This window comes from Gorilla gorilla, chromosome 14 (assembly GCF_029281585.2).
Source record: "Gorilla gorilla gorilla isolate KB3781 chromosome 14, NHGRI_mGorGor1-v2.1_pri, whole genome shotgun sequence".
Lineage (NCBI taxonomy): Eukaryota > Metazoa > Chordata > Mammalia > Primates > Hominidae > Gorilla > Gorilla gorilla.
In genome coordinates, this window is record NC_073238.2 from 40,013,607 (window position 1) to 40,032,954 (window position 19,348).

The 19,348-nt window shown below is 39.2% G+C and overlaps 1 protein-coding gene across 5 annotated transcripts in view; it reads left to right on the plus strand.

The window, feature by feature from the left end:
• Positions 1–19,348, plus strand: part of ATP8A2 (ATPase phospholipid transporting 8A2) — a 652,717-nt gene that overhangs the window by 314,394 nt on the left and 318,975 nt on the right. For all 5 annotated transcript variants that reach the window (XM_031001328.3, XM_055359710.2, XM_055359711.2 and 2 more), the window contains one exon: positions 7,708–7,880. In XM_031001328.3, coding sequence (XP_030857188.2) covers positions 7,708–7,880 — 173 coding nt within the window. The remainder of the gene's footprint in view (positions 1–7,707; positions 7,881–19,348) is intronic.

Here is a 19,348-nt window from a genome sequence, read left to right on the forward strand (position 1 = left end):
TTTGTTTTTCATTTTTTGGAAATAGAAACATTTTGTGGGAGGTAGGGATGGCCAGTGTAGAGAAATATGTCATGGGGTGAATGGGAAAAGATAACCTGAGGGTACCAGACTGGCACCTGGGTGCTTGCAGGTGAGAAGCCAAACATCTCTTGAAAATGTTTGCTTAATGCCTGTGAGATATCATCCTGTCTTCCTCTGAATTATTAGTATTATAGGTAGTCCTTGAAATGTTATATATTTAACAGAAATTTCTCTTATCTACTTATGGACTTTAAATTTAGGGATATTCCTAGATTGGAACAAAGCAATATTCAGAGCAAAAAGGTACAAGCTTTACCTGCCGCCAGCAGCTGCCAGAGTGCAGGCCTTATGTAATTACTTCAGCTTCAGCCTTGGCAGCTTTTGTTAGCCCAAAGTGGATTTGCTATATTTGTGCTTTGAATTTTACCGTTTACACTCATTAAGTTCTATAAATACAAAAGCATGGAGAGCGTTAGTGCTGTCAAGAAAGAGGTGTGATTATGTTGGAAATGAACATGATAGTAAAAAGAATATGAAAGTGGCAGGGAAATGGTGACTGCAGCTGCACTGGGTGTGGGAGGCTGGGCAGGGAACGATCTGAAGAATGGGGGAGGGCGATGGTGAGAAAAGACCCAGCTGATGGTCGACAGGGGACAGGAGAAAGAGATTCATGGAGGGGAAGAAAAAGCATTGAATGTGTGGGATAAAGAAAGAGCATTGTCATTAGCTACTCACTAGCCCAATTAATGCAGGAGAAGGGAGTCTGCTCTGGAACTCGAAGGCTAAGCATGGTGTGGTTGAAGTGCTGCTAGTGAAACCTGAACCATCTGCTTTGGGCATGGTCAGCTCTGAGCCCACTGGAATTTGCAGGACATCAAAGTGAGGGCTGCAGCAGCTGCTGCTCCATGGCATCTAGGAAATCCCTCGTGACCCTGCCGAGCTGACGAAGGAAGAGGGCTCCTGCCTGTGCAGATTTCAGTGGTGCTGGAACCATTCAGTTTTGAAGAGAGACTCGTGCCATCTGCAAATTGGTAGAAATGTATCCAGGTTCTAGAAGTTTTCATCTCTCCTGGCTTGTTTATTAACTCCAAAGTGATTAACAGTGGAACCACCTTTTGGATCCTGTGTACTCCTAGGTTGAGCAGGGCTGCACTTCCACTGTCTTTCAGGGTTCACCAGATGAACCTCTGAGGATCCTCTATGAATCGGCAGATACACAACATCTCCTGAGATTATAAGGTGGTACTGTCTGTGGTGATTACATAATTTTAATTTATAAACTGGGAATGCAAAGGCCATGCTGACCTTGCTAAGAAACATGAAGTTCACAGGAGAACAAAACTGGGAAAAAAGGTAGGGGACAGTCGTCAGTAGCAGTCACTCACTTTCGACATTAAATTATGTGTTTGTTTAATTGTGAAGGAAAATACAATTGTAGAACATGCACCAAAAGCTAGAAATATACAGTTTAATATTAACACCTAAAAGCAAAATACTAATTAAAGATTTTGGAATATTTTTTATCTTTCTGGGTATGAAACCTCCAGCCCTGACTTTTGATGCCCCTTATAACAGCTAAGTCCATTGTAACTTTCAGTAATTGGCTTTTTATTAAAATAAGAGACTGTAGTATAAATTTTAGCAAGTGGACTAAATAGGCATTAACAGGCCCTGGGATCCAACCATAATTTGTAACATCGTTCCTCTGGGAAAATGGATTCTAAGTGCCCAATAACTACCTTACAAATAGACTCTCGAATCATAGTCCATTTGAGAATAAGGAACTGTTTGTGATAGTAATACCTTCGATTGGCTCGCTTGAGAACTGCACAGAAGGGACCTATATTCCACCACATGTGTGTGGTGAACCCAGCTCGTCTGGGTTTGATCAAAGATTATTGCCGAGTGGGCATGGAAAGTGCAGGAATTAAACTCAAAGTAGAGGCTGGAGACACGTCCAGGGTGGCGTTAGAAGGATGGACCTGGAGAGCTCTTAGTGGTAGGAAAAGGATTTCAATCCCAGAGGCAAAGGAGTGTATCTGAGCAGATGAAGGGCAGGGAGAAGAGAATGGAAGAGTAAGGAGGATTGAGATTGAGAACCAGCCATTTTCAAGCAAAATATAACTCAAAGTGTACCAGTAAGGCTGAATAGCCCACCAAGAGGTCAGAGAGAGACATCCCTCAGATCTCTCTGTCTCTCTCTCTCTCTGTCTTTTATTTATTTATTTTTATTTTATTTATTTATTTTGTCTGTCACCCAGGTTGGAGTGCAGTGGCACGATCTTGGCTCACTGCAACCTCTGCCTCCCAGGTACAAGTGATTCTCCCACCTCAGCCTCCCAAGTAGTTGGAAATACAAGGGTGTGCCACCATACTTTTCTAATTTTGGGGTTTTTGTTGTTGTTGTTTGGAGATGGAATCTTGCTCTGTTGCCCAGTTGGAATGCAGTGGCACGATCTTGACTCACTGCAACCTCCACCTCCTGGGTTCAAGTAATTCTCCTGCCTCAGCCTCCCAAGTGGCTGGGATTAGAGACGTGCACCACCACGCACATCTAATTTTTTTGTATTTTTTGTATTTTTAGTAGAGACTGGGTTTTACCACATTGGCCAAGCTAGTCCCTCTCCTCCTCCTGCCGAGGAAGAAGAACCATGTATTGGCATCCAGTCTATCCTCATGTGTGCTGCAGAAATAACCCTAACTGGAGAAAGCTGCCTTCCTAAGATGAGCATCTATGTCTCCATTTATGCTGTGCCCTCTTACAAAAAGCCACAGGCAATGGGCTCCACATTTCAGAGATTTTTATTCATCACTCTTTCCCTCCTTGGATCCATGCATAAGTCCAGTGGGGAGGCCCATGGAACTTGGCACTGAGCTAGACTGGGCCTCTACTGTAGCATCTGGATGCTCTCCCTGGGCCAAATCTGTGTACCTTGTTTCATCTCTTTGGTGATGTGCTTCTCAAGAGGTTTTTCTGTCCTTCATACACTGACCCCCGGCAGGCACCCCTCTAGAATTTCCCAGACTTACCTGAATTTCCTGGTGAACACACCCAGGCTGCCAAGCTGGCATTTCCCCAGGTCAGGGTAATTTTTTTCTCTCTACCCAAATTCTAAAGGGCAGGCTGTTGTTTTAGATAAGGAAGGCATAGATGTTTTCAGGATGCTTGTTTGAGATTCAGAATTACAAAGCTAATTGACAATAAAAAGTATAAAGTTTATTTATTTTAGAGACAGGCTGTTGCTGGACTGCAGTGGCATGATTATAGCTCACCAAAGCCTCCAGTTCCTGGGTTCAAGCGATCTTTGCACCTCACCCTTCTGAGTAGCTGGGACTACAGGCATGCACCATCATGCCTGGCCAATTTTGTGCCTATATGTCCCTTTTTTTCTAGTAACAGAGTCTCACTCTGTTGTTTAGGCTGGTCTTGAACTCCTGGCCTCAGGTGATCCTCCCTCTTTGGCAAAAGTGCTGGGATTACAGGCATGAGTCGCCATGCCTGGCTTCTTTGTTTTTAATAAAAGTCCATTTAACTTTTATGCATAGAACATTATTCTATTAATGTTTCATCTATTGCAGGCATACCTCAGAGATATTGCAGATTTGGGACCAGTCCATAGCAATAGAGCAAATACTGTAATAAAGCAAGTCACACTATCTTTTTTTTTTTGTTTGGTTTTCCAGTGCGTGTAAAAGTTATGTTTACACTGTACTGTAGTCTATTAAGTGTGCAACAGCATCACGTCTTTTAAAAACCCAATGTGTGTGCCTTAATTTAAAAATACTTTTTACTAAAATATGCTAACAATCGCCTAAGCCTTCAGCAAGTCATAATCTTTTTGTTGGTGGAGGGTCTTGCCATGACATTGATGGCTGCTGGCTGATCAAGGTGTTGGTTGCTGAAGGTTGGGGTGGTTTTGGCAATTTCTCAAAATAAGACAACAATAAAGTTTGCTGCATCTGTTGACTCTACTTTTCACAAAAGATTTATCCATGGCATGTGATGCTGTTTGATAGCATTTACCCACAGTAGAACTTCCTTCAAAATTGGAATCAATTATCCCAGACACTGCTGCTGCTTTATCAACTAAGTTTATGTCATGTTCTAAATCCTTTGTTGTCATTTCAAGAATGTTCATGGCATGTTCACCAGGAGTAGATTCCACCTCAAGAAACCACTTTCTTTGCCCATCCATAAGAAGCAACTCCTCGTTTATTCAAGTTTGATCATGAGATTGCAGCACATTGTCGCATCTTCAGGCTTCACTTCTAATTCTAGTTCTCCCGTTGCTTCTACCACATTTTCAGTTACTTCCTCCACTGAAGTCTCAAACTTTTCAAAGTTATGCATGAGGGTTGAAATCAACTTCTTCCAAACTCCTCTTCATGTTGATCTTTTGACCTCCTCCCATGAATCATAGGTGTTCTTCGTGACATCTAAAATGGTGAATCCTTGCTGAGAGGTTTTCAATTTACTTTGCCCAGACCCATCAGAGGAATTACTATCTATGGTAGTATGAAATCTATTTCTTAAATAATAAGACTTAAACTCTAAGTGACTCCTTGATCCATGGGCTGCAGAATGGATATTAGATAAACATGCATGAAAACAACATTCATTCATCAACGATGTCTCCATCAGAGCTTTGGGTGGCCCAGTGCATTGTTAGTGAGCAGTAATATTTTGAAAGGAGTCTTTTGTTCTGAGCAGTAGGTCTTAACAGTGGGCTTAATGTTTGGTAAACCATTCTATAAACAGATGTGGTGTTAGCCAGGCTTTGTTTTTCCATTTCTGAGAATTGATTTAGCATAAATTTTCAGAAAGGTAAATGAGCATTGGCTTCAACTTCAAGTCACCAACTTCATTAGCCTCTAACAAGAGTCAGCCTATCCTTTGACACTTTAAAGCTTGGGATTGACTTCTCCTCTCTAGCTATGAAAATCCTAGATGGCATCTTCTTCTAATAGAAGGCTATTTCATCTACATTGAAAATCTGTTATTCAGTGAAGCCACCTTCATCAATTATCTTAGCTAGACCTTCTGGCGAACTTGCTGCAGCTTCCTTGTCAGCGCTTACTGCCTCACCTGGCACTTTTATGTTATGGAGACAGCTCCTTTTTTAAACCTCATAAACCAATCTCTGCTAAGCCTCAGACTTAACACAGCTTCCTCACCTCTCTCAGCCTTCACAGAATTGAAAAGAGTTAGGGTCTTGCTCTGGATTAGGCTTTGATTTAAGGGAATGTTGTGGTTCCAGACCACTTTCTCCATATCAGCAATAAGGCTGTTTTGCTTTCTTATCATTTGTGTGTTCACTGGAGTAGCTCTTTTAATTTCCTTCAAGAACTTTTCCTATGCATTCACAACTTGGCTAACTGGTGCAAGAGGCCTAGCTTTTGGCCTATCTTCTTTTGACATGGTGTACCAAAACAATTTCAACAGTAACATCAAAAGTCACTGATGACAGATTACTGTAACAGATACAATCATGAGAAAGAAGTTTAAAATATTGCAAGAATTACCAAAATGTGACACAGAGGCACGAAGTGAGCCTATGCTGTTGGATAAATGGTGCTGATCGACTTGCTTGACTCAGGGTTGCTACGAATCTTCAATTTGTAAGAAATGCAATTGTCTTTGAAGCACAATAAATTGAAGCACAATAAAATGAGGTGTGCCTGTATTACATCAACAAAGAAGGCATTGCTAATGATGGCATGTATTCACTGCCTGAACTAGAAGAGATGTGTATTTTCCTTGATAGGGAAAATTCTTTTGTTGTTGTTGTTGTTGTTGTTTTTGAGACGGAGCGTCACTCTGTCACCCAAGCTGGAATGCAGTGGTGCAATCTCGGCTCACTGCGACCTCCACCTCCCAGGTTCAATCGATTCTCCTGCCTCAGACTCCTGAGTAGCTGGGATTACAGGTGCGTGCCACCACAGCCCGAATAATTTTTGTATTTTTAGTACAGATGGGTTTTCGTCGTGTTTGCCAGGCTAGTCTTGAATTCTTGACCTCAAGTGATCCACCTGCCTCGGCCTCCCAGAGTGCTGGGATTATAGGCGTGAGCCACTGCACCTGGCCCAGATAGGGGAAATTCTTGATGAATAAATAGTAAGAGGAAGAAGAATGGGTTTTACTGAGTGTTTGCTGTATGCCAAGCCCCGTGCCAAATAATTTACATTGATCAGTTTATTTGTTCATAAGAAAAGTGCTATGAAGTTTTTAGCTCCTTTTTACACATGAGAAAATGGCAATTTAAAGAGGCTAAGTGTCTTGCTGAAGGTCACAGAGGTAACAAGTAGAGAGCTTGGACTAGAACCCAGGTCATCTGACCACAATGCAGGGCTCTAGACTACATCTTTCTTAAATAAATCTTTATGAAATTGTCAAAAGTCACTTGTTGAGAATAAACACTGAACAATAAGACAGTTTTCTGGAACCTGTTTCTCACTTTTTAATAGTAGCTGATCCTCAATTTTACTAGAGGTAGAAGGATTCTTGTTAATTAAACATATTTCTTTAAGATTGCAATTTACCTTATCATATAATAAATTACATATGAATGTTACTTAATAGTCATCTTCCAGACAGAATAATTTCAGCAGAATTCTGTGCTTCCTGATTAACTTAAACCATATTTTTTATGAGCCCAAAATTACATTCTTATATTTGAGTGAGATATCCTGTTCGTAGTCATAAATTCACTGTGAAAACAAGAACGTCTGGTTTTTTTTTAAAGAAACAGGGTCTCACTGTGTTGTCCAGTCTGGAGTGGTGTGTTCAGTGTTCACTACAGCCTCAACTTTCCAGGATCAAGTGATCCTCCCACCTCAGCCTCCAGAGTAGCTGGGACTACAGACATGCAGCAGACATGCACCACCATGCCTGGATAATTTTTTAATTTTCTTGTAAAGATGGGATTTCTCTGTGTTACTGAGGCTGGTCTTGAGCTCCTGGGTTCAAGCAGTCCCTCCTGTCTCGGCCTCCTAAAGTGCTGGGATTACAGGCATGAACCACCGTGCCCAGCCCACTTTTTTTTTTTAAATCTAAAAAATGTTATTGTGCTTTAATTCCATGTGATAATGGACATTACACCAAGATGCTTTTAAGGCTGGTAGTAGTGTTTTGGTAGGTGTTGGCAGTTTAACTTGATTAGATACTTTCTATAACATGGGAAAAATGATCAGCTTATTTCTTATGCTGGCAATGCATGGAGAGAATGGTTTAATCTGGAGATCTCAGCAGGATTCAAAATTAATATTTTGTCATATTTTTATATCTCTCGATATCTTTTGGATGCTTTACAGATTATCTTATGCAAACTGAGAAATGTTAGTGTTTGCCATTCAAGTTCCAATAATGCTATCTTTCCCCAAAAAGCACATTTGTTTATATGGAGTTTTCTATTCTAGGGGCACCAAGAATAATGTGTATGTAGTGTAAAGAAGTGGATTATTGTAAATTTCTAACAGATCTCACTATGAAGATGTTTGCACCCATAAAACAGACCCAGAGGGCATTCCATTGAAATTTTAATGTATAAATGTGCAAAGCTGAACTGTTAGTATATTTATATTCGAATGGGTGTGTTCTCATTTCAAGAAACTTAATTTTGAATTCTATTTTGTTTTTGATATTAAACACACAAAAAAATGTGATTTTCCCCTATACTCTTGTTTCAGGCCACAAGGGCAGCCATTACTCAGCACTGCACTGACCTTGGGAATTTGCTGGGCAAGGAAAATGATGTGGCCCTCATCATCGATGGCCACACCCTGAAGTACGCGCTCTCCTTCGAAGTCCGGAGGAGTTTCCTGGATTTGGCACTCTCGTGCAAAGCGGTCATATGCTGCAGGTAGGAATGTGCAGGCTGTGCACAGTTCGCACTCTGCTGTGTCTGTATCCCGTGTTTATACAAAAGAAAGGGATGCATGGGAATTCTAGGTTTAAAGTTTTGTATCTAAAAAAGGCAAAACAAAAATACAAATTTATTTTTAACTGTTGGTGCACAGATTTTGCAGAGGCAGTTAGTGGTTTTTACATTTTCGTTTTGTTTATTGTCTTCTGAGAAGTTAAAAAGAGTAAGAACCAGGGCTTCCAGTCACATTCACCATGGGGGATAAATTGGAAAAACACTGCCTCAAGCCCCTTTGAGAAATTACTGGGGTCTAACCTACTGCACATGTCTGAGCTCAACTTCCAAGATGTGTGGGGCTTTGATGCTTCTTTTCTGGCGTTTGTTGGGGTATTTCTTTTCAGTTAAGGAGGAGCTTTGGTCGGGTTCATGTGATAGCAATTTTTGTGGTAAAATCTAACCAGAAATCTTTGTAGGTTCTTCCCTTCCTGGGAAGGTTTTTTTTTTTCAGTTGGCAGTGGTGGGGGATTGTTATATTCCATTGGCTGCTGGCTATGTGGAGGTCTAGTTCTGATAGAAATTTGAAAGTCAGACAGAATTATAAAGACAATAAACCACTAGAAAGATGAGTGGTCACCAAAGGTCACAGAGAGCTGGAGGGGCCGGCTAGTGGAGCATCAGCAGTGGAAAGGCATGTCAGTTTTATGCCTATGGTCACAGGATATTCAGGGACCATGGGGATGAGGACAAATTCAAATGTGTTTGAAACAATGAGTGACAAGTCTGTTGTACCTTTAAGTCAGGAAACCTGGTGCAGCTGTGGGGGACCTGGTGCAGGGAGCAGTGGCCAGAGCACCTTGAAATACACTGCTTCTGGGTTTTATGATGGCCTCCTTCTCTTTTCCTCGAATAGCTTGATTGTGATACAATTCACGTACTATACAGTTCACCTATTGAAAGCAATTCATTGCCTTTGAGTATGTTCACAAAATTATGTAACCATCATCACAACCAATTTTAGAATATTTTCATCACCCCGTAAAGAAACTCCTGTATCCATTATCAGTTAATCCCATCTTCCTGCACGCCTTCACCCCCATCCCAAACAACCAATCATCTACTCACTTGTCTCTCTAATTAGCCTGTTCTTTTTCTGACTTCTCTCCATCCCTGTTGTTGCATGTGTCAGTACTTCCTTCTTTTTATGGCTGAGTAATATTCCATTGTTTAGATGTACCACGTTTATCCATTTCTCAATGTATGAGAATTTGGGTTTTTTACACTTTTTGACTGTATTGTGTAATGCTACTGTGAAGATTGATGTACAAGCTTCTGTTTGGACATAGGTTTTCGATTCCCCTAGGTACGTACCTAGAAATGGAGTTGCTGGGTCATGCAGTAACTCCATGTTTAACCTTTTGAGGAACTGCGAGATGGTTTTCCAAAGTGGCTGCACCATTTCTGTTCCCACTGGCAATGTGTGATTGTTTCAGTTTCTCCATATCCATGCTAACACTTGTCGCTAGCTATCTTTTTGATTAGTTAGGATGTGAAGTGGTATCGCATTGTTGTTTTGGTTTGAATTTTTCTGTTGATTAATGATGTTGATCGTTTCTTCATGTGTTTATTGGCCATCTGTATATCTTCTTTGGAGAAATGTCTATTCAAATCCTTTGCCCATTTTTAAGTTGGATTATCTTTTTATTATTGAGGTATAAGGGTTCTTTAGCTACTCTGGATACAAGTATCTCATCAGATAGATGATTTGCAGTTTTTCCCCTTTTAGGTTACCTTTTCACTTTCCTGATAGTATTACTTGCAGCAAAATTATTTTGACAAAGTCCAGTTTATCTATCTTTTTCTTTTGTGCTTTTGGTGTCATAGCTAATGAGCTCTCTTTTTAAAGTAGCTGATCCTGTGCTTTCTTTCCTGGGTTCTATTTGAGCAGTTTAGATTAGGGCTATGCAAATGGAAAGCAGAATGGAAAGAATGGTGGGGAAATACTTTTATTCATAAATTTCCCTTTGTTTCTACATTGTAAAGCTGCTGAGTAGGTGGGTACCTGATTTTATGAATTTCTCCACACTGGAGGTTGTTACTGCTCTACCTCAGAGCTGTGAGTCATGGGAGTCAGCCACTTCTGCCTGCCACTGCCCTGTTGATCAAGGGGTCATCCCCCTGACTCGCTGGTGGACAAAAACAAGTAACAACGTGGAAAAGTCTGGTAAACTGTAACCCAGTGCAAACACACTAAAACCTTATAAGTTTTTAAGAGGGAAATCAAAATGAGTCCGTTGGATTCTCAGGGGAGATCCAGGAATGCCTATAAGGGTTTACAGGAACATGTTCTTTTCTTGCCAGGTGCTTGATACTAAAACACACACACACACACACACACACACACACACACACACACACTTTTTTCTCCTTCTTGCTGTGACTGCTTCACAGTGCTTTGTGTGTCTCATAGGCCATATACTTGAAGACTTCTCAGGGGAGTTCAAACTGGAATTGGCACAGAAAGAGGAAATTTCAAATTAAATACTGTTACAGTCTACAAAATGGAAGCATTAATTGAAAAAGGGAATTTAGGATAGTGCTTCATTTTCCTGCTCTTGGAGACATTTCTTGGCTGATCTCATACTTAAGATTTTAAAAAAATCAACATGTACTTAAAAAAAAGAAAAAAGCACTTGTACACTTCAGATGTACTTACTATTCACTGAAAATTTAAACTTAAGCTAAATTTAATATGTGGCTTCAAACATAAAGTTGACCTTAATTTTCACTTTTCATCTTCAAAATGTAATAGTTGTGAGAGTTACCTATTTCTCTAATAATGAAAAAAGGAATTTTTTTCAGAAAATAACTGTTCTATGAAATCATGAAGCATGTTCCTATCAATATTGATTCAGAGATTGGTGATGTTGTATAGAAATAAATACCTTTAAACTAAAACAGTATTTTAGGCAGCAAAAAGAAGGGAATGCAAGAATTTATTAAATATTTTGCTGAAATTAGAATCAAACAATTTGCTAATTATGCATTTCTGTACCCAAATATTTTCCATATGGTTAAAATCCTAGAGAGGGCATATATAGTCAGTACTCCAGTACAGTTTACTTTGTATCTGGCAGGGGTGTTGCCATGTAATTAGTTGAAGTGTAAACTGGTCCAGTCCAAGGTTTTTATTGTGGGCTTGCAAGTATTGTGACATTTACATTGCAAATTCCTAGTGTCATGGATGAATGAGAGGAGACATGGCCTTTGGTGTATAAGTGCAAATAGTGAATAAGAGACTACGTTATTGTATTTGCCTCTATTCCTTTGCATCTCACATACATCCCAATTCCTTGAAACCCAGCCCTTAGTGAAGAAAGCATAGCTGGGTCTCCATCTGGCCACATGCAGCAGACTCCCTTTTGTTCTTGATTTTCAGATCCTTTCAGCATCTGGTGTTGCGGGCTCTTCCCTTGAGGGGTTCTCTTTTTCTTCTGTGGCACCTTTCTGTTCTCCTTAAGTTATCTGTCTCCTTTATGGGCTTTCTGGCTGCCTGTGAAGTGTTGTTTTCCCAAGGTTTTACCTCTGGTCCTATCGTATTCCCACTCCACATCTCCCGGTGTGCCTTCCATTTAATGTGTCGGATGGCCTCATTCATCTTATACATTAGTGACTTCTCACAACACCAGCTTCATATGGAATCATCTGGAGAACTTTTTTGTTGTTGTTTTTGTTTGTTTGTTTTGAGACAGAGACTCTCTCTGTCGCCAGGCTGGAGTGCAGTGGCGCTATCTCAGCCCACTGCAACCTCTACCTCCCAGGTTCAAGCAATTCTTCTGCCTCGGCCTCCCGAATAGCTGGGACTACAGGCGCACACCACTACGCCCAGCTAATTTTTGTGTTTTTAGTAGAGACAGGATTTCACCATGTTGGCCAGGATGGTCTCGATCTCTTGACCTTGTGATCTGCCCACCTCGGCCTCCCAAAGTGCTGGGATTACAGGCATGAGCCACTGCACCCAGCTGAGAACTTTTTAAAAACATATTTTCCTCGAAAAGCTAAATCTGGAAAGTACCATATGACCCAGAAATTGCACTCTTAGGTAGGTATACACCCAAAAGAATTAAAAACAGGCACTCAGACAAATATTTGTATGTGCATGTCCATAATGTTCATAGCAGCACTGCCCACAGTAGCCTCAAATTAAGAAACAACCCACATGTGAATCCATACGGTGGAATATTATTGAGCCATAAAAAAATAAAGTAGTGACATGTGCTACAATGTGGATGCAGCTTGAAAACAGGCTGAATGAAAGAAGCCAGTCACAAAAGACCACATATTATATGATTTCATTCCTATAATATACTCAGAATAGGCAAATCTACAGAGCCAGGAAGCAGGCCAGTGGTTGCCAGCGGTTGGGAGGAGGAAGAATGGCCAGTGACTGCTCAGTGGGCATGGGATTTCCTTTTGAGGATGATGAAGTGTTTTGGAACAGGCTACAGGGGACAATTGTACAACATTGTGACCATACTAAATTCCACTCAATTGAAAATGGTCAATTTTATCTTATGTGATTTCTACCTCAGTAAAATATAAATAAATGAATAAAAGAATTCATCCATTTAAATGAAATGTTTGTTGAATTAAAAAACTGATATGTTTGAATGAAAGTTCACTCATTTAAATGAAATGTTTGTTGATTATAAAAAATGAATCCTTTGAGCAGAAGTTTTGTTAGTTTAAATGAAATGTTTGTGGAAAGAAAAACAAAGAGTCTGATTCCCAGGCCCTTCTTCAGAGCAATAAAATCAGAACTCTAGAAATTCTACAAACTCCCCGTGGCACCTGTCTTCTCCTTAGTTACCTGTTGATTCTAAACAGCAGTCAGGGTTGAGAAGACAACTTCTGCCATCTGCTTGTCCAGCATGGCCCCTCACTTCAGCTCCAGATTCTGTACATCCAACCGCATCTAGGACTTTTTTTTTTTTTTTTTTTTTTTTTGAGGCAGTCTTGCTTTGTCACCTAGTCTGGAGTACAGTGCCATGAACACAAACACAGCTCACTGCAGCCTTGACCTCCTGGGTTCAAGCGATCCTCCTGTTCAGTCTCCCAAATAGCTGGGACTAGCATGCCACTATGCCTGGCTAATTTTAAAAAATTTTTTATAGAGATGGAGGCTTGCTATGTTGCCCAGGCTGCTCTCAAACTCCTGGGCTCAAGTGATCCTCCTGCTTCCTCCTCCCAAAGTGCTGAGATTACAGGCATGAGCCACAGTGCCAGGGCCTTTTGACAGCATTAGCAAGCATGGTTTTATATCTAGGGGACCTTTAGAGAGATTAAACCATATAAGCACATTATTAAATTGAGGTCAGACATTAAAATCTCTTAATTTGTTTATCCTTTTCAGTATTGCATTTAGTTTTATAAATAAGGAAATAAAGGCCTCAGAAAAATTATATCATGTTGTCTGTGGTCTCAGCTAGGAGTGGAAGAGATAGCATTTTTTGTTCTATCTGAATAATATCAGGGCCTATGCTCTTAAGTCACACAGTTGGCTGTGTCAGCTAATTCATTGTCACACGTTTATTACTGATAATGCAGTTTTGCACGAAAGTTTTGCTTTTCACATATTTTTCAACTGTCTTTTATGTTTAGACTTATTCAAGAAATCAACATAAAGTCTTGTAGGATTTGTCATTCTCCAAAGGGGTAAAAGTTATGTGGAAAATGTGTAAACCATTTTCAATATGTTCAAGAAAGAGTTATCTGTTCTTTCTTCCCCCTTTCTCATTTTCCCTTTTTCTTTGAAGGTCTTTATTTTTGTCCAAATGGAGATAAATTCTCTAGCACAGACTACCAGGGCAGAGGACTTTGACCTCTTGAGAACACTCAGAAATCTTTAAAGTGACTGTCTCGTCAGGAAAAGAGTCATGAAAGAATCATCAGTGACCCCCTGTGAGGACGTTAGTGATGGCCCCATCAGAGTCCCCAGCAAATACAGGTGACATGGGGGCTGCTGGGCACTGCCTCATTAGCAGATGTGATTTACAGCTTCACGTCTCTGGGCATGAGATGGAGTGGAAGGAAAACACCGCGGCAGGGATTTCCACGGGATGTGCAAATTAAGGGTTTCCAAAGGCATCATTTATTTTCTCTGATATGTTTAGACTTCTGTCTTTCAGGATAGATTCAGAGATAAACATGTATAAGCCTGCTGTGATATCATAGATTTGAAAACAGGAGAGAGAAAAAGGCCAAGTGGACGCACTGAATGTTTAAAAAGACTTCTTGGGTTTATTTTTCTAACTGTAAGAGTGATTTATATTTTTTGTAAAAAAATTAGAAAATACAGACAAACAAGAAGAAAGAAAATGGCATTCACAATCCCCCCAACTAGGGATTAGCACTGTTGACCATTGGTTGTGAAGTCTTGATCTCCTTCTGTGAAAACACTTTTCATTGGACGAAGGGTTACACCTTTTACAATATGCAAAGTTAAAGGTTATACACAGTTTCTATGTCAAATTTGTTTTTTAAAAGCATAATGGTGTTCTGTTATATGAAAACACAGCAATTAATTTATTCCTAATTGATGGATAGTCAGGTTAACAATGTTTTTTACATGAATAGTTGCAAAGACACTTGATGTCCATAAAACAATAATGGATTCAAGGATAAGCAACATAGAAACTTGCAAAAGGGCTTGTAGCCTTAGACTCAGAAAGTAAGATGAATTGGCTTAGAGTCAGAGAGAGATGACTAGTAGCTTAGTCCCTGCTGGGACAAACATATTCTCCTCTGTTTAGTAAGCATAATATGGATTCCAAGCCCCAGTTTGGGGTTTGTTAGCCTCACTAAGAAAAGGGAGCAGTTTAGAGGTTATTTTGTGAAAGTATATATATGTATACATGTATATATATACTGTCCAACATTTTAACACACTGGCAGTGTATCATTCCCAATGTCAGGTCAGTCTTCCAGCCTATCCTAAGCTTATCACTCACTTAGCCTGCATTAAAAAACCTGGTGGACATCTGTCTTAACTTTAGACTACTTAATGTAGAAAATAACTGGCTCTTCTGATTTGGTTCCTTCCCCAGCTTAGTTTTACCTTAATGAGGCATGATGGATAATAGGAAATCAGAACATTATGCATTTTGTGTGTGGTATCCTTCAGCCTGTGAACTACACACAGAATTATGTCAAAACAGAGTTCAGATGCAGTAATTAGAATTGTACCACCAATTGTGTTTTAGTTGGCCTCCATATTGGTAGGGATCCAATTGTACACTTGCACAAATAAAACTTTTCTTTAGTTTCATTCATGATGTGATTTCTCAGCATCATGAACGTTTAGTTATAAGCCAGCTTCCTACTTTGACATCCTATTCCAGAGAGCATTATTAACCTGTCGAGGCTGTAAGTCTATCCTTGGGCTGTTTGACTGTGGCTTAGTATATATTTGCCCATTTGTTGATTGCATGCAATTAAGGTAGAATTCACTTTTAGACAGGTTTTTTTAAATTTAGCTCTAACATGAATGCTATTATTTGAATGATTACAGCAATTTTATTTGGTTCTAAATGGCTTCATTGTTATTTTATTAAGGGTGAGAGCGCTCAGATGCAGTAGTTCTTCAGCACCATCTTGGAAAAAAAATTTCTCAAAGCCCAAAGCTTAAACACTGTTTTTCCACCCACAGATCTTACCATAATTTCTCTAGAATAAAACTAGACTGATGCAGATTTTGTAGTATATTAAAAATAGCTCACGTGAATCATTGTAGAGGCCAGAATATGTAGAGATTTGAGTATTAATCTAAAGTAGGAAAAGGAAACCATTTCTAAATAATTATTTACAGCTTAGAAAAAAAACAAGCTTTTTGAAATTAAAGCTAATTTTGATGATAGCACATTTAGAAATGGAAGGCAATTCTCATCTTAAATACCTATTGCAGCAAATAATTTATATGAATTACTCTATAAGATCAACTTCTAACTGTTAAGGATTTCTGACATTTTGATTCCCCTCTAACTGAAAGTTGTATATCATCACTATCTGGGTGTTACTATTTCAGGTGAGAAATTTTTTAAAAAGTAGCGTATCAACTTTGTTTCTTATGTCCTGGACTAATAAAACAATTTGGTGGGGAGCAATATAGTACATGTGATAAAAATGTGGACAGATATTTAGTATAAGATTGAAAATACAGGAAGCTCTTCTGTATGTCAGCTATGAGCAACTGAGTGAATAGACATGGATAACATGTTGAGAATACTTGCCAAGGGGCATTTAATAATGAGGGTTGATCTATAATAATATGCTGTGTAATTGGGAACACGTCTCTTCGGAGATTTTTTTTGGCTTATAAAATTATTACCATATCATTTTGCTTATATAATAGACCTACTTTTCCTAATGGTTCTGAAACCTGATTTACATGGCACAAGTTCCCCTCCACTGAGTACCTTCACACTAGTGTTTGTTTGCAGAAGCTCAGATGCAAACTGAACAGTGGGAGTAATGAAGCCCTTTCCTCTTTTGGCAGTAGTCTAAGAATTATGGTGATAGGGTCTGTGTGATCTCCCATCCATCCGCTCTGCAGCTTTCAACACATGGGGACCCTTGTGAGACATCAGAAGAGCTCACAGACACATGACTTTTCAAGACTTTTCCTGTGTTTCTTTTTTTCCTTTCCCCTTTTTCATGAATGATTACTTCATCAGTGCATGTCATTTTTGACAATACTGCTTGCCAAATGAAACAGGGTGATACGAGGTCACACTGTGGCCTAAAATTCTGAAGTAGAAGCTCATAATATTTGGCATCTTTCCTACTAGAAAAACAAACCAGAAAAAAAAATCAAGAACAGAGCTTAATTAAACATGTGGAATATGTCATGAATATTTATGTCCCCAAGTCTTGCCTTGTGATGGTATTTGTACTTAAAGTGCTTTTTCTCCTCTTTCCTGTGAAATCGTTCAGAATGTGTTTCATTAATACAAGAACGTGTCATGTTAACTTTCATTAGGAAAAAATTTCACTTCTGACAACACTGACACCTTTCTTATTGAAAGTATGCAAAATAGCTCTTATGTTAATTGGTCCCAAAGAAAATTATGTTATCCATTTTCCTGTCTATACATCTGACACTTTCCCTCGTCTATCACCTCCTGAATTATCAATGCTTTCCCTTGCCTGATTTTGACAGCCAGTATTCTGCTTATGACTTTAAAAACCATAAAAAAACTCCATCCTGGGAGCTTTACTGTCCTCCAGTTTGAATAGGAAGCACCAAGATTACAGTCAGCAAGGTGTAGCCACATCTACTACTACGCCACATCTAGACTGCAGTTTCTCTATTTTAAGCCTCTCCCATTGTTTCTTACTCTTTGAACTTTAGAGACGAAACAAATGACAGAGGAATGTTTATACTTTTTTAGTATTTAGCCTTATTTAGGGTCACAAGTAAATTTTGTCAGCAGGAGCTAGGTCAGACTGACAGAGCTAACTAAAGTTGCCAAATTTTGGGAGCCTGTGCTTGGTTTGAGTTTTATGATTGGTGCTGTCTGCGCCTTATGACCATTGTCATCTGCAGAGCTTCGCTGGGTCAGCAGAGTCTGAGAGGGTCTGTTGAATGATTTGGTTTCTGTTGTTTCTTGTTAACCAGTTAACTGAGCTCTGTGAGAGTCCCAGGGCTGAATTGTCGCCGGTGGTTTAGTTTCTGACAGGCCTGTAAGTGAGAGAGGCAGACAGACAGAGAGACAGACAGACACCGCCTCCCCAACCGTCCCATCAAATTCTTGACACCTGGGTCATCTGAGCAAAACAGAGCATGCATTTTTTTCTCTTACTAAGTAAGTATTCATAGTGGCGTCCTTTCACCACTTGGACACACCAATCATTAAAGACCAAAGTAAATACACCAAGTTGAAGATAATCCTTTCACAAATATACAAGTGCCAAGTTAAAACTGCCTGTCAATCATTTGTGCATTTTTCCTTACTCTTGTTTGTTTTAATGGATGGGTGTTGTATGAAGATATTAGAGCTTGAGAAATTAGGATTCTTGTGTTATCACAATTATTTTGCCTCTTTACAGATAATTGAACCTTAAGTTCTTAATTTCTCTATATAAAATCATGATGAATAGATACTGATTTTTTTTTCTGAAACAGAATAACAATAGTAGGGAATATATGTTTCTATGTAGATACATGAACACATGACTATACATTTAAGCTCAATGTTTTCAAACCATGATGCTTCACATTGAGAAATGAATTTTGAATTATCAAATATGGGAACAAGTTTAACAATAATACAGAAGCAGATTAAGTCTTTTTTTAAGGGAAAAAAGTAAATGTTGAATGATATTAGTTTAATGACACTTAGATCTGAATTTATAATCCTGTGTACCTATAACTGTAGTATCAGCCTATGCCAATATAAACCTAGTTATAATACTTAAAAATAATGAATAATGAATGCAATTAAGGGCTGATACCAACATTTCATGAAGTTTTGAAATAATTATAATTAGAGATGTTAAAGAAATAAAGTAGGATCTTTCTGTGGTCATATTTGTGTTTCCTTTATTTGAAATCTGCTGCCAAGAGTCTTCAGGATAACTCATCGCTGGGTGTCTTGCATTTCTACATTTCTACTTCAGAATGTCTCAAGCTCAAGATTTCTTTGGTTTAGTTTCATATGTGTTTAGATAATGTTGTGGAGAAGGAGGAGACTTTTATTTTTTTTAATTTTTAATTTTAAAGTATGGATAAGTACTAATTGTACATATTTATGGGATAAATGTGATGTTTTGATACAGGCATACAATATGTAATGATCAGATCAGGGTAATTGGGGCGTTATCACCTCAAGCATTTATCTTTTCTTGAGTGTTAGGAACATTCCAACTCCACTGTTTTAATTATTTTGAAATATACAATAAATTATTGTTAACTATAGGTGTCCTGTTGTGCTACTGAGCATCAGATCTTATTCCTTTTATCTTACTGTATGTTTGTACCCATTAGCCAACCCCTCTGTATCTCCCCTCCTCACCACTGTTCCCAACCTCTGGTACCCAGCATTCTACTTAGGAGAGGACTTTTAGACATCTTATAGGTCTCTGTAAGATCTATTTTGTATTTGATCCTAATATTTTTTCGAAACAGGCTTTTATTAGTGTGGTTGAACAGGTAACCACACTTCTTGTCAGGCCAGCTCCCAGGACGGGCCAGGCTGTTCACTGTGACCCAACTTGAGGGAGTACCTATTGTTTAAGGTTGTTGGGTGAACACAAATGGCACAACCTTTGCCTGCCTAGAGGGCTCAATCTGGTGGGAAGGCCAGTCTGGTTATGACAAATGGTAACACAGTCACAGCATGAGGTGCTATGAAAGCTGAATCTTGGGAGATGACACAGCCTAGTAAACTCCAAGGGATGAGTGTGTGGTG